This window comes from Malurus melanocephalus, unplaced genomic scaffold (assembly GCF_030028575.1).
Source record: "Malurus melanocephalus ecotype Western Australia unplaced genomic scaffold, MMel_1.1 scaffold_12, whole genome shotgun sequence".
NCBI classification, from domain to species: Eukaryota; Metazoa; Chordata; class Aves; order Passeriformes; family Maluridae; genus Malurus; species Malurus melanocephalus.
In genome coordinates this window covers 2,708,647-2,723,426 of record NW_026623244.1, presented here as the reverse complement: position 1 = coordinate 2,723,426, position 14,780 = coordinate 2,708,647, and the positions used below count along the sequence as shown (strand labels likewise).

General features: G+C 40.9%; 1 protein-coding gene across 1 annotated transcript in view; it reads left to right on the top strand.

Annotated features, from left to right (window-relative positions):
• ARMH3 (armadillo like helical domain containing 3) overlaps positions 1–14,780 on the top strand; it is a 121,246-nt gene that overhangs the window by 45,090 nt on the left and 61,376 nt on the right. Inside the window, exons 21-23 of the mRNA XM_057380288.1 lie at positions 5,628–5,710; positions 6,167–6,293; positions 8,937–9,012. Of these exons, the coding sequence (XP_057236271.1) occupies positions 5,628–5,710; positions 6,167–6,293; positions 8,937–9,012 (286 nt within the window). The remainder of the gene's footprint in view (positions 1–5,627; positions 5,711–6,166; positions 6,294–8,936; positions 9,013–14,780) is intronic.

Sequence of the window (14,780 nt, the reverse complement as noted above, 5' to 3'; positions counted from 1 at the left end):
AGTTTGTAATAGCAATGTAACCATTTCTCGGACATGCTTCCTATTCCTACAACTCTATCTGGAAAATACCTCTGTTGTTCTTTCCTGTCAAACCCAATCTGTAGATGCTCATCTCCTGCTGAGTTTGTTTTGATCAGTGTTCTTCCGAGTGCCTGCCAATGCTAAATGTGTCCAGATTTGCACCCTTTTAATACTTGGGTCATCTTAGAATGTCATATTTGAGCCTTTTGCTTCCCTAATTCTGAATTGCCTTTCAGGTATAGCATTTTCTAGAGGTGATTAGTTTTTTCCGGGGTCTCTTTTCCTTGTAGCTGCACAGGGGTCTATATGGTTATCCTACTCCTTGTGATTTCCAGTCTGGAACAAGACTGGAAGTGGTTATGGTCCATGGTTATGGTATTGTCATGTTGTGAGAATCTGGGTTTTTTCACATTCTGTGCTGTAGTTTCCCTCACTTAAGGGAACCATGCTGAATTTTGAAATCTGGAAGAACATCTAAGATTTGGTCTGTTATTTTTCAACAGGAGTTTGACCATTCAGAGACAGAACACTAAGTGTAGGAGGACCTTTGATGTGGCCTGGTACAGCCAGGGCTCTTCCTTTTGCTCTCTTTATGCTYTCAGTGCTGTTGCAGATAGAATGATTCTGTTTTCTCTTGTATGTTGGAAAAACTGAAGCACAGACCAGTGCTGCTTCCTGAAGAATCTAATCCACTTCATTCTTAGTTGCAGCACTAAGCCCTACTAGGTCTGGCTTACCAGGTTCTACAGTGAGTAATGTGGACCTTGCCTTGAGAGTACACCCTKGTGAACAGGGTGGCTGTAGGAGGTCCAAGGAGGTTGCTGTGCTGCTGAAGCACTTGCAGGCAGAGGGCTTGTCTGCAGCATGGAAGTGTTGTCCAGATGTCATCATCAGCTGCCTTCTAGTGATATATGGGTGGGGAGCCTTCTAAGGGGGTTGTGATTTGAGACACTGAAAGGAGGACACTGAATATACTGTTGGTTCTGTGGTAACTTATAGAGGGAATAGGAAAATCACTGTTCTTCACAGTGTGACCTGGAAGTTGAAGGGTAGAAAATTGGAGAGATTTTGTAAAGCGCTAGATCCTGTTAGGGGATGTACTGCAGCTGAGGAGCCCTCACATCTCCCTCTCCCTTGYTCCTTTCTTGAGGGCCATTATATGCACCATTAGAAGATTTTTTGACTGTAAGTGTAGCAGATGCAGTGACCTCTATACTGTGCTCAACCCATCCAAGCTCTCATTGATGAGTGTCTCAGGGCTATTCTCTTCTGCTGCATTGTGCAATGACACATCAGAGCCTTCCAGACGTTCCTGGCAGAGTCTGTGCTACGTTCTGACTTGCCCCAGGGATGATAATACTACTTTTTCCCCCCTCTTTTCTCTTGGTCTACTTCCATGGTCCTGTTGCCTTACACRTGATTCAAACTGAGAATGCTGATACACTAAATAAAACAAACACTTTGTGTGAATCCCGATTCAGCTGGGGATGAATATACTTCTGTTTGAAACAAGGCTTACAGGGAGAGAAATCTGCTATGGGAATAGGAATAGGGGAAGGAGGGAGTGAAGGGCATTTGTAACAGGAATTACCTCCTTCCTGGTAGAGGAAAAGGAGAGAGGGTGGCTGCCCAGTCTTCTCACAGAGGATGCCTTGGGGGAGGGCAGCAAATAACYGAGCAGGAGTACTGCTGCTCCTTGGCAGACAGAGTAGCCACAGGAGCTGATAAGGGAAAATGTCTGTCTTCAAAAGCAGCCGTGCAGCGAAAGAGCTAAGAGGTTCTTTCACTGCAGTCATTTCAGTTTAAAAAGTAGGGAGGGTGTCTAAAAGCTGGTGATGTCATTCTTCATCCTTTCACTGTAATAATCCTTTGGAGAGAAAATTGCCTAAGAACCAACCTGCTTTATACCACWTTCATATACAGCCAATGAAATGGTTCTGTGGCCACTCAGCATTCTTGTCTACTTGGGTTTGAGGCTGTGAGCRCAGGTGTCCAAAGCTGTGTTCTTTTCTTGTTGATTTAAGAAGCATAGCCAGTGCACTCAGTTCAGGTCACTTACATGGAAATACTGGTGGCTGCTTGTTTAGTTACAGCCTCCTCCYTTTTTTGCTGAAGAAATTATAGTGACACAGTTGTATTGTGAAATTGTGGATGTTTCAAGACTCACTGCAGTGAGTGTATTGTGCCCTGCTAATGAATGCTGAAGACAGATGTCTTTAGGGAGGAAAAAAATTTCTAGAAGCTATTGCAAAAGTGGTCCTGTTTTCCAGTTAATATTGAAATAAATCTCATGCCCAAACCATCCATTGCTGTTAAATCCTGGAGCACAATTTGGGATAAGGTGGCTTAGCCCAAGCAAGGATCACATTGGTGTCTGCCTGTGCTGCTGAGAGACTGAACTGCTTCTCTGTTGGGAAAAAAAAAAAAAAACAAACCAGAGATAATTTTCTGGCTAGTGTGAGAGGGCAGCCTGCAGGTGGGGTGTGAGAGATGAACAGTTGATTGCAGCAGGGAAAAAGTGACACATCTGGTTTGGCTTCAGATTGCTCAGGAATAGTAGCAGTGCTCTGTTGGAGCTCAAGGGCAGAGGGGTGTTCAGACAGTTGGACTTTCCTCTAAAGGTTTATTTTGTGTGTGTAATTGTTGCTGAAGGGCACTAGGCATATAAAGCCAGATCTAAAAGTTGTTCTGGAAACTTCAGGGCATAGCTGTCCTCATTTTCAGTGCAGGGTCTGCCTTACAAACAAACTACAGAGACATGGCAAAGGGATTTAAAGATTCCACAGTGCTCCTGTTCCTTAGAGCCACTTGAGTAGAGGCTGCTGCAGAATGCGCTGGCGTGGAAAAAGATTGGTTGCTCTTTTAGCATCAATGTAGTGTATACCCCAKTTAGGAAAAGTGCAACTTTTTTAGGAAAGTGTGGTTTCCTAATAGCTGATAAATTTATCAGTGCAGGGCACATAGTGAATTGTAAACCTCTGATGGGTTAGTTCTGACCAGGCTCTGAGCCCAGCACCCCCTCTCCTTCCTAGTTCTTAGAGAAGGAACAACACAGATGGTTTTGAGTGGACTATGATGCAGTGCAATTCATGTATAAATTTCAAGCAGTGGTTATCTCTTGTGTTCTTTCTACCAGAAACAAAAAAAATAAATTAATCACAATGGCTGAAACAAATGTAGGGATAGGACAGAGCAAGTTTTCGTTCAAGTGTTGTCACCAATATAAAGCAGTACAAATGTTTCAGGGTGGTCTGTGAGAAGTACTGTAGTGGGCAATTGCAGAGTGCTTGTCCTTGTTCTTTGGAGAGTGCTTGTGCTCTGGACAGATACGCTCGTTCTTTTAAAAATAGTGTCTGCTCATCATGGGCAGCTTTCATGGTCACTGTGTTTGGATGTTCAGTGGTGGCTTCTCGTCATGCTGTGCCAGGACCTGCTGACAAAGGCTGTTCAGCAGGGCTCTGGTGGGAGAGCAAGAGGTAAAGGGATGAACAAGAGGCTTCTCACCACTTGTCGTAGGAAATCCAGAGCTCTGCTACTCTTCTTCCCGAAACCCAGGCTGCTGATCGTTGAACAGCAGCACCTGGTCATGAGCCTTGTGGACTTTCATGGCTGGAAAGGAGGTAAAGTCATGCTTGTAACTGTGAGATGGAGAAATGGCTGATGTGCTACTGTGACAGAGATGCAGGGCAGCTGTCTGCAGTCCAAAGCACTGACTGCGGGAGACTTCTTTGCTGTGGAGGTTTGGTTACCTTGACAACCTGTTTTTAGCTGGATCTTTGCTCAGGTGGAAAGCCTATCTGTACCTGCTACTTTGTTTTGAAACGTTTGTTATGCGGATAAATAACTGATGGGGTATTTCCAGAGCTGTGTTATTGTGGAATCCAGGCTCTGCTTTTGGTCMCAGGAGTTTGTCTCATGATGGGGTGATGATGGTAGGAAGAGTTATGTGGCTGGATTGAAAAGGTGTTAATGTATCTGCTTCATGAGGTGAGGTGCTGACATGGAAGGGAGAAATGCTATTGCTGATGGTTAAATCCTGGAATAGCTCTGAAAGATASATCATTTGCATCTATGGAGTTTGCAGAGAACTTTGTTCATTTCTGGTTTGCATCAGCCACCCTTTGGAAGATTAAACTGAAGTAGCTTCTGCCTRTCATGAGTAAATACCCATCTTTGGGGTGTAGACTTCCCTTTTGGTGAGCATATATAAGCTTTTGATACTCATGGTGAACTTTAGTATTGTAAAATAAAGGTTGCAGGACTGCAATCAGTTTTGTTTAATTCAAGATCTGACCAGAGCGTTCACATCTTTTTGTTGTAGGTTTTTTTGATTTTACCTTTTGTGAATACTTTGCAATCTTGAAGGGGATGGGTATCTAAATTCTGCCCTTATGTCATTCCTGTTCCTATGCTTTATCTCCTCCTCTTTCATAGCCTCTACCATTGGGCTGAGGTGAATTCATTTACTGTGGAGTTCTCCCAAATCAAAATTTATTTTCTTACAGGTTACTGGGCAGTGTGTGACACTTGTGTAATGGTTGGGGGAAAACTAGATTAACAAGTTTTGCTTGTGCCTGTAAGAAATTGGAGTAATGCCTGGTGTTGTTCTGTTAGATGAAGTTACCAATTAGTAGATAATTAAGAGCCTTGTTTAAAAAGTGTTTATAGGATTCCAGCTTGACTTTGCAGGGCATCTGAGCTCAGATGTTTTAAGTCTTGAAATCTGTAGACTTCAGAGCAGAGAGTAAATKAAGAACCTCTTCTAGTCAGGCATCAGCTTTCACTCCTGAATAGCTATAATGCAGAAAAATCTAGTTTTCTGAAAATTTCAACAACTAGAAAAAAAAAGAACTTTACATTTTATTCAAGCACATTGAATGCAGTTGTTTATTGTAAAGTCTGTTTGATTAAAGCATTTTTAGCCAACCTTTTTGTTAATTACCACTGTTACTAACTGATACTGGGTGGTTATAGCAGGAGCTTTTGTTGTTTTATTATTCAAGACAAGTGTGAACCAGATCTGTAATCTTTACGGCACAGCCCCAGATAACTGACACAATAAAGTACTACATTTTTCTTTTTGCCAGTGCAGCAGCATTGACAAAGAGCTACAGAAAAGCTGTSCTGTGGGGGTTTTCTTACCTTTTTTTTTATTTTAACTGCATGTATCAACAAGAGTGACAGTTTGGGGCTGACTATGCATACATCATGTTGGTGATATATGAAGCAGAAATGAGACAGTTGGATTCTCCAACCCCAAAGCTCACTCCAGGATCTAGCAAATAGAAAAACCTCCGTGAACTGACTGAGCTAACAAGAGACTTATCTTGAACCTGAGTAGATTTGATTGGGAAGTCAGTGAGGGAGAATAAATGTGGGAAGGTAAGATAGCTGTCACTTACCTGTTCAGCAGAGTAATTTAGCAAACCCTACATGTAAATTGATATATTTCTGAGGTGAATAGCTGGCATTTAGGTTAGATTGCACTAGATAATGTTCTTGTATCTGTATTTAAGTGACTTGTTGAGAATAGCTTTGCTTTTAGTAGTATTTAAAAAAWTTTACGGTATTTAAAAAGTACATAAATACTTACTGTTTTCTCCCAGCTTTGATCAATTTGTTGAAGTTCCTGATGTCCAATGAGACTGTGTTGCTGGCCAAGCACAACATCTTCACTCTTGCTCTTATGGTGAGTACACACAAAATCCTCTTATTTTTAACAACTTAACTGTGAATGAATCTTAGGAAAAAATTATAATCCTGAAAGGATTTCAGAAAGAATTTCTGGCATGTTAAGGAGATATGAGAGTGAGACAACGAAACCAAAGAATATCATTGTGGTTGGTTTGAAATAAAGGTATTTGAAAGGAGCTGTGCTTGGACTTGCTATAGGGTCTGCTCATTGAAACAAAGAAGTTGGTGTGAGGAAAGCCCTTTTTTTTCCAGATTTGATAATTTTTTTTTTTGTTTTGTGGCCCTTTGTATGTAAAATAGAAGCGTGTTTTTCTGGCCCTAGATACTTCATTACTATCTGCTGTAACTGCAAGCTATTTCTTTGAAGGTTCTGGACATAGTTTGTGTTGTTTCTGTTGCAGAATAGATTTGGGATAAATATTCCTGTTGCAACTTCTTTTCAATTGTATAGGTTGTGAACCTGTTCAACATGTTCATCACTTACGGAGACACCTTTCTGCCCACTCCCAGCAGCTATGATGAGYTGTATTATGAAATCATTCGGATGCACCAGAATTTTGACAACCTTTATTCTATGGGTGAGTACCTCCTGACTCGTCAGGGCTGCTGCTGCCTGGAAGTGAGGGTGGTGGAAGAGGGATGTTTGTGTCAGGTGTTTCCTGTCTGCCTGCTATGAATGTGTGCCATGCTGGATGAACATGTTTTGAGTGCTCAGGCATATTGGTAAAGTAAGAATTGAGAGAAGGATAAATTTGTTAAAAGGAGAATTTTTTTCAGTGAGAAAAAATACGAACAGACTCCTTTTCCCTCTCTGTTACTTAATGGTGGAAATACAAATTGGCTCTCACAATCGAGTGTGTGGTATTTCATGCATTTTTGTGTTGTTTTCCTCTATTACATTCGACACTTTCAAGTTAAAAGGCAAATACGTGCTRCAGTGCCACCCAGCATAGAGAAACATTGAATGCAAATAAGAATTTGGAAAAGAATTTGAGAAACCTATAGCAAGAAGCTTGCTGTGCTAGACAAATCACATCTACTACACTCATTGCCAAAGCAACCAAGAAAACAGCCCTCACAAACCTGCTTTCAGTGACAAGTGAATCACTGGACTGAAGAATGTGCCCACTGGCAAAACAGGGAGAAGCTGCCACCCTTCAGCGAGWGAGGGAAGGGAGCCAAGTGACACCCAGCAGGGAAAAGAGGAACAAAGAAGAGCAAGGAATGCATGGAGGCACAATCAGGCACTGTTAAAAACAGGAGCCTGCAGCCCAGGGTAGCTGCAGCACCACTGGTGTGTGGTGTACTGGAAGCTGTGAAGAAAACAATACAGCTCTGTTCTTTGCTTGCTTTATTCCAGAAAGACCTTTCTTTCCTTCACCCTCTGCTCCCTTCTCAGCRTGATCACCCAATGAACAACAGGAGCCAGTATGAGCATATAAGGAGAGTTAAAGGACCGACAGTTTGCCACAGCTCTTTTGACATGGGAGAGAGCCATCCTTACCTAAACAGAATTAGCTGACTACCCCCATAACTGCAAGCAGAAACAAACTGCCAAACAAACTTTTGTATAAATTTCCCAGAGTTTTCAACCATTACATAAGGGATCACTTGGTCATTTTGTGCCCTCTAAGTGCGTAAGATTTTTTGCCAACCCATTTTCTACTCCCAAGAGTTGCAGCTAGTAAGACGAGGTGCTTTTACTAGCTAATAGTTTTTCCAAACCCATCCCCTGTGGAAGCTGAAGGTAAGTGGAATAGAAGAAAAAGGCACTCAAATACTTCCTCAGCTGGGTTGCAAAGGGCACACCTCACCTGCTGAAACAATTCGTCACATGAATGTTTGCCATCCTGCTATGTGGAGTAAACCCCATTGAATTACTCTTGCAGATGTCTGAACTGAAACCCTCTCTATATATATTACTTTGGATATTCAAATACAGTACCTACTGTTTGACAAAATAATGTTACTCAGAGCTGACAATTTTTTTTCTGAAGATGACATGTAATGGTTGAATAGAAAGTGAGAAGGTTGCACAGTCTCAAGCTGATGAAAGCCTCCAGGTGTCCCGAAAGCTTCTCTTTGCTTGTCTGCCCATCTCTGAGACTACAGTGACCCTTCTCTCCCCTAGCCTTGGGCTATTTGTTAGCACAGATGCCAAAACTACTCTGTTCTTTAGCTTTTCTGTTAATGTGGTTGAAACTTTGCATGCTGGGAGTGGAGGTGAAATCTTATTGGGTTTTTTCCTCTTTTTCTGAAACAGAACTTTATCCGCATCTGCAGGACTGAAAGCTTCTGTCCTGCAATTATAGGCCTAAGTGTGTGGCCACTGTGCTTATGCATTCATTTGTAGCATCTGTGTTTTGGATGATCCTGAATTTGGATGGTGAGCTGTTCCTTCACTTCTAAATTGAGGGTGAACCTTTCTTGTGGAATCTAACCTCCAGAAAACCCTGTATGTACAAATTCATAGAAAATTCCCTTTGTTCAGGCAATATGGAAATTAATCAAGACATCTGCTAGAGGATCTGTTMTTGTTTTGATGCTTACCAAGAGATGTACAGGTAACAGCCACCATAAAAACACTGCATTTTTGACCTAAATAAATATTTTTGGTACTCTGGCAGAAAAGAATTGGATTCCCTAGAAGTTYTTCCTGTTGCAGAATGTTTTCAGCTCTGCTCTTAAGTCTGTCAGAGACCATCTGTGCAAGAGAACACCACCCTTCTTCCTACACACAATGTTTTTCCTTAGACTGGTGTGTAATTTCTTTCTGCAACTCTTGATAAATGGGCATGTAAAGAATTCATCATTGCTGGAGAGGATTTAAACTGCATATGTTGTCCAGTTCAGATGGAACCTTGCATAAGCAGGCACTGGAGGAGAACAGCTGTGTCTGGAATAAAGGCTATTCTAGACTTGGGACGCTGCCCTGTTTCTGGGGAAAATGAACTGTGTATGTCATAATGAAAGCAGTTAAAAGGACCCAGGTTCTTCTGTCCTCTCTGCCTCTGAGTCATTATTCTGTTCTGCTCACCCCCTTCCATGTTTTTAGATGGGCTTTGAAGGGAACTTGTGCCCTGGATCACAGATCATCTCAAAAATGATCTTTGTTTTGATGTTATTCCTGGAATGCCAAAAGCAGATTTTATTTTTTCCTGGTTTTGAATTATGAAATTGGCAGTTCTGTTCCAGCACTGTTAACTGTCTTTTCCTTTCAGTTCTAAGGCTGTCTACCAATGCTGGGCAATGGAAAGAGCCTGCAAGCAAGGTGACCCATGCATTAGTCAATATTAGGTAAGGAGTACAAGTTAATTACTCTTTTAAAGATTCTTATTTCCTATGTGGCTATATTTTTTATCATGATGCTTTCACATTTGTTTTAACGAATTTTGTTTTGAATTTCTTCTAAATTGTTGCTCTGAACAGGGCCCACAAGGATAAAGGAAGGATCACCAGGATTTTATTGCCCTCTAATAATTGTCTCATTCCTTCTGTAGACTGAGTGCTTTCAAAGCATGACACAAACTGTAATGAATTAATCCTCACATCATTCTTGGGAGAAGTTATACAGTAGAGAATGATGCAGTGCTGGCACAGCAATTGTGAACCTGATGGATTTCTGTTCCGTGATTCTATTGCAATTCYACAAAGCTATGAAGGGAACTGTAAGCCTGCTGTAATAAGCAGATTCAAGGCCTCTTAACATTGCAAGATTTTTGTGTGTGTTTAGAACTGATTATTTAAGGACATTTCAATGTTCTCTTAAACCTCTTCTTCCTGTTCAAGGGCAGAAGGGGAGAAATTGTGCTTTACTTGTAAGGCTAAGGACTGTAAATCTAGGTATTCTTTCACAGTGGCAATAATTAATTTTTCTGCCACCTTAAGCAGCTGCTGCTGACCAAATTGGGTACTGGGCAAGAGGATCGTGGATCTGATTGATTGGAAAATGAAGGAGTGTTGAAAGGGAAAATGAACTGCTTAGCTCTGGCTTGTAAACAAACCATAAAAGATAAAAGTATTTATACTAAAAAAAAAAATCTATCACTTTCCTGGTCACCCCAGAGAATTGGTGTCTGTGCAATGCCCAATAGCTCAGTACTGTTGCATTGCTAGTACTTGTTATTTTCCTCACTACAAAAGGYGCTGTATGACAAACTCTCTAAAGGCATCTTTCAAGTGAATATGTGTCTTATGTGTCTRTGAACTGCCTTAAAAGTTCCCTTAATAAGTCTGTAAGCTTGATAACATCATGTATGATTCTAGATTTATTTTGCTGCTATCCTTATTTTTGWTCTTTTTTTTTAAACAAATGTGAGTGAACACTTGTGGGTAGATAATGCACTTGGAGTGTAGCAGGAGGACAGGTAGCTGTTAACTGATGTCACTTAATGTGACACAGTGTCTGCCGTGGGAATGCTCCCAATACTCAAGGAGAAAAATCTAAACTGGGAACAGAGAAAAGTGATCACAGAGGGTTTGTGCTCTCCTCTGGTTTGTGAAACCAAGACTTTGCATGGGCTTATTTCCTGTTGGCTTCAAAACTACTTCTGTGAAGATCAGCATGGAATTGAGAAAAGATGGAACCAAAAAACTGGCACCATGATACCCCTCCAAGGACAGCCTGTGTCAGACGTGTTCAGAATGTGGTGATGGCTAGAATCAGTGAAACCTCTATTTCTGTTTCTCTTCTGGATTTCTGGTAGCTTTCCCCTGCTCCACCCCATTGCTCACCTGTGTTGAAATTTCATGAATGGCTGCTTTTCATTTGGTGAAATTAGAAAAGGTCTAAATTACAGATGATTCAAGGCCTTGAGAGGGATTAAAATTCTGAGAAGTTAGTCTGTTTGATTTATCCCATTTCCTCGCTCTCAAAAAAAAGGAGGGAAGGGAAGAATTTTGTCTTCTGTTTTGTTTTCTTCTAATGGTAAAAATACTACATTTTAAGTAGCTGAATAGATTTCAGAGCAGCCAGGGAAAAGCAAGGGTAATGTTGTTGTGTGAATATGTTCGCCAGTGTGTTGTTTCAAAGTGGTGACTGGGACCTGCCTTAAGWGCCCCATTATCTGGGTTTCCTGTTTGTTTGTGCCCCTTCAGTTTTCCTTTCGACTGGTCTTAGCATATTGTGTCTTATTTGGATGCTTTTGCCTTGAAGTGAAGGAATTTAGAGAAACCCACACTGGATTTTTCCCTCATCTTGCTCCATCATTCTGGAAAGTTTTTATGAGCAGTGATTACCTGCATTTTGCTGTGACTGTGAAGTGCAAAGTCATGCTTTGCTTTAAATCTTCGTCTCATTACCCAAGCTATTTAAAAATAAATAAACATTGCAATTTCCTTATCCTGGGCCTTTTARTGGGTTTTATAAATGTAAAAGCATCAGCCTGTGCATGCATTCAGTGGGCTTTAACAAGTGTCTTAAATCCTAGTGTACAATTTTATGTGTATTTCTGCCGAGAGAGGAATGGTGAATTGTTTGCAATTTTCAAAGCTGCAATGCATTTGKGTTACAGGAGTAGCTGTTGAGGAGACACCAAAACAGTCCTGCCTTTACCCCACAGTGCTGGACTGATGAGCTCAGCTGATTAATTGCTTTAATGGAGAGTCAGGATGAGTAATACCTAGAGAATGTTTGACATGTTCTTCTTTAAACTCAGCCACAGAGAGAGATCCTGCTTTGTGTAGCCTATTATGGTATGAACAGTACCTTTTAGTTGGACTAAAAGTTCTCCACAAGACAGTCTGAGTTTTGTTGTTGCTGATTATTTGATTTTTCTTGTCCTTACTCCAGAGAAAAAAGCAGTCATGAATATTCTTTTTGAGTATTGAGAGATAGAGAGGCTATTCCTGCCTTCTCTCCTTTCTACAGATAATTCATAATTTCTGTCCAACCCAAAGAAAACGAAAAATTGAAGTAGAAAGAATAATAATATCCTTATCTGTCTGAAGATCTTACATACCAAAACGGAWTGAGTGATTCTGATTGCTGTCCTATCTCTTAATAGTCATTACAATTTCTGTCTGTGGATTTGTCTCTGTGGTTTTCATAAATAATTGAGATGTGATAGACTCAAAGATACAGCTGCAGCATTGATGGGGCTGAAATGGGAATGTGCAGCAGTTGGTGGTTTGAAAACTCACCTTCTCACCTAGGAGGAAATAAACACATTTGGAGACAAGGTTTTTGTTTTTTTTTTAAACTAATGAGCCTCTTCAAGATAACATTGTGCAGGTTTGCATTTAATGAGAATTTTATTAGCGCAGAGTTCAAGGGGCATCTTCTGATTGCCAATTCAGAGAGAAAGGTGGCAGCTGAATCCCTGTATTCTTTTAACAGACTTTCTCCTGATCAGGATTTCTCCAAGGTGAATAAATAGATTAACTCAATGATTAATAGACTGAATCTCTGCATTGTCTGAAATTCAGCTGCATGGTAATTTTTAAAGTAATTTTATTTTTCTCACTGAARCACTTTTAATAAGCAGAGAGTAAGTTTGTAGCATGGAACTAGGTGATAGAATTTTTTTAAGGCGCTTTCTGTGCTGTTGTAGCTGCAATTCTCGCTTGAGTGCTTTCATTACTCTTCCATCTTGCAGCTTCTTTGGTTCCACTCGAACCGCCCTGTGTGATGCTCTTTCCTTGTGCAGAAGGTGCTGTCTCTCCCAGGGCTGCTTTTGGGGTTGTAAAGGAGAGGCTGGGAATTTGGGAGGAGCACCTAGAGCATTGCATGGATGTATATAAAATGGTTATGCTTGCTGCCARTCTACACAGGAACATTGAAGGAATGTTTGCAGTTTTACTTAGGCCAAACCGGGCTGTGCTTGTTTGTGTAGGACACTTGGCATCCTGGCCCTGAAGCTTCTGATAAATAGCCAGCACTCACAGAACTGCCCTTTCTGAAAACCTTGACAGAGGAGGCAGCTCTCTCCAGATATTTGTTAGAAAGGGGGTGGGTTTGGTCAGTCCACTAAGTACCTTCAGSATTGTTCAACCAGACTGCAAGGAATTTAGCATCTGCTTAAGGGGAGAGGAGACCAAAATGCTGCTGATCTAGTCATGCTTTTGTGCAGGGTGTGTGAAAGTGGACCTGCTGATAGAGAAATGCATCTGCATGGAGTTTTGGAATTATGTGCATGGATTACAGTCAGCTGAGACTGTTTACAAACTATGTATTTATATATTTACACACACACACACACTTCCTTCCTTCCTTCTTTGTGCAGACATAATGAACACATACACACACAAACACACACACATTTCTTGACAGTGTGAATGAGAATGAAAAAGAGAGGGCAAGCTTAAAGCCTGTTTACTAAGAGAAATGGTAAGAAAATCTATGTGCAAATATATAAAATGTAGATGTCTCTKTACACATTATAGGTATATCATAAAYCCATATGAATATCTGTGTGTATATAAATACACGTAAGACATACACACATGTATACRCTTATATAATATAGTTTACATGTAGAACACACACACAAACGTGTTGCCTTTGACAAGGGGCTTGTTAAAGCTATAATCTCCCAGCTGAAAATACCAAGCACCTGCTTTTTTCCAGCTTCTCCAAAATGAACCACAAATGTGGGCTGAGGATACTCAATACTGTTGTGCTGGGTGGCACCCTGGGACTGTAGGACCMTGTGGAGCTGCTCATGGCCAGCCAGTGCAGAGCAGTAGAGGGTGCTCAGGCATGCAGGTTACAGCCCACAGTGGTCTGGAGTTCATTCCCTGCAATTCCTAAAACCACCTGTGAGGACTACRCTGATGGAATAACAACTTCATTGAATTGTTCACTGAGGTGTATTTAATGGTAATGACCTCTGACATGCTGTCACTGCTAATCAGCCTGACTGAGCTCAGATCACAGGATAGTACAAGACAGTCAACAATTATTTTTTTAATAAGAAGAAAGCAACAGAGCCCCAAGAGAAACTCAGAAATATATTTTATTGGTACTTTTAAATCATAACACAAGCTTGGTAAGATTATGGATCAAATTCTTACTAAAATGCTGTAAGAAAACTTCAGATTTATGCATCCATGCTATTTGAAGAATTAGTTCATTGCAGTTTTCAGGTGGTAGCGTGAAAAAATTCTGATACTGAAAAACTGAAAGCAGATTCTAGGTGAGGATTCTGGCTCTATTCTGGTTATTTTTAGTGAGCTGCGGTCACTCCTAACTGAAGCAGCAAAAACAGACCATTCTGTTCATTTCATGTGTTCCATGTTGCATGTTTTTCTGATTGCATAGGGACTCTGGCACAGCAGAACAGTTCCTGAAATGCCACAGTGGTTGTAACAGAGTTACAGTGGATACTCAGAGTTCACCTGCTACCACTGATTGTTTTTCACTTGACCTTGCAGTAYTGTGGCAGGGAAAGTTCCTTTGCTAGCAACAACAGATCTTGATGTGAACAGATTCTGGCATTAGCTGGCACCTCAACAAAGGAAGCAGGTGGATTGAAAGGGAGAGACCTTATGACCAGCAACATATCAACAGAAGAATCAAAAGGGAAGGAAAGCAGCACTCCTATCTTGGGTTGCAATGCTTTGTTTTCTCACAGCAGTCTAACCTGTTTCAATTATTTTTATTAGCGTTTAAGGCTTTCATCTAGTCGTGTAACTTCTACGCCTCGTTTCTTGTACATTATCTGATTTCTTCTTGAGACAGCAGTGTTAGTTTTCTGTTACTGCTCTTTATTTACTAGCTGATTCATCTTGGTGTGTTTCTTTTACAGAGCCATAGCCAATTTCATTCTGCTATAATTTTCTTTCATTCTTTCTCATTCATGCAGTGGCTTAATTAAATGTTGTCTCTGCCACTGGCCCAAATCCAGAGAGCAAATCTGTTGGTTGACTGGTGTTGTATGGGCCAGTTCCACAAACACAGCAGCATCGTTCAGCAAGTCAGGTACATCCCAGGTCACCTTCCTTTTTTCTGCCAGTTACTTCCATTTTAGTCATGGCTTCCTGGGAAGGGATTCTGACAATGTCAAGCCTGTTTTCTCTTTAATGAACTTTTTTTCTGGTAGGTTTTTGGAAGGATTGATTTTCTT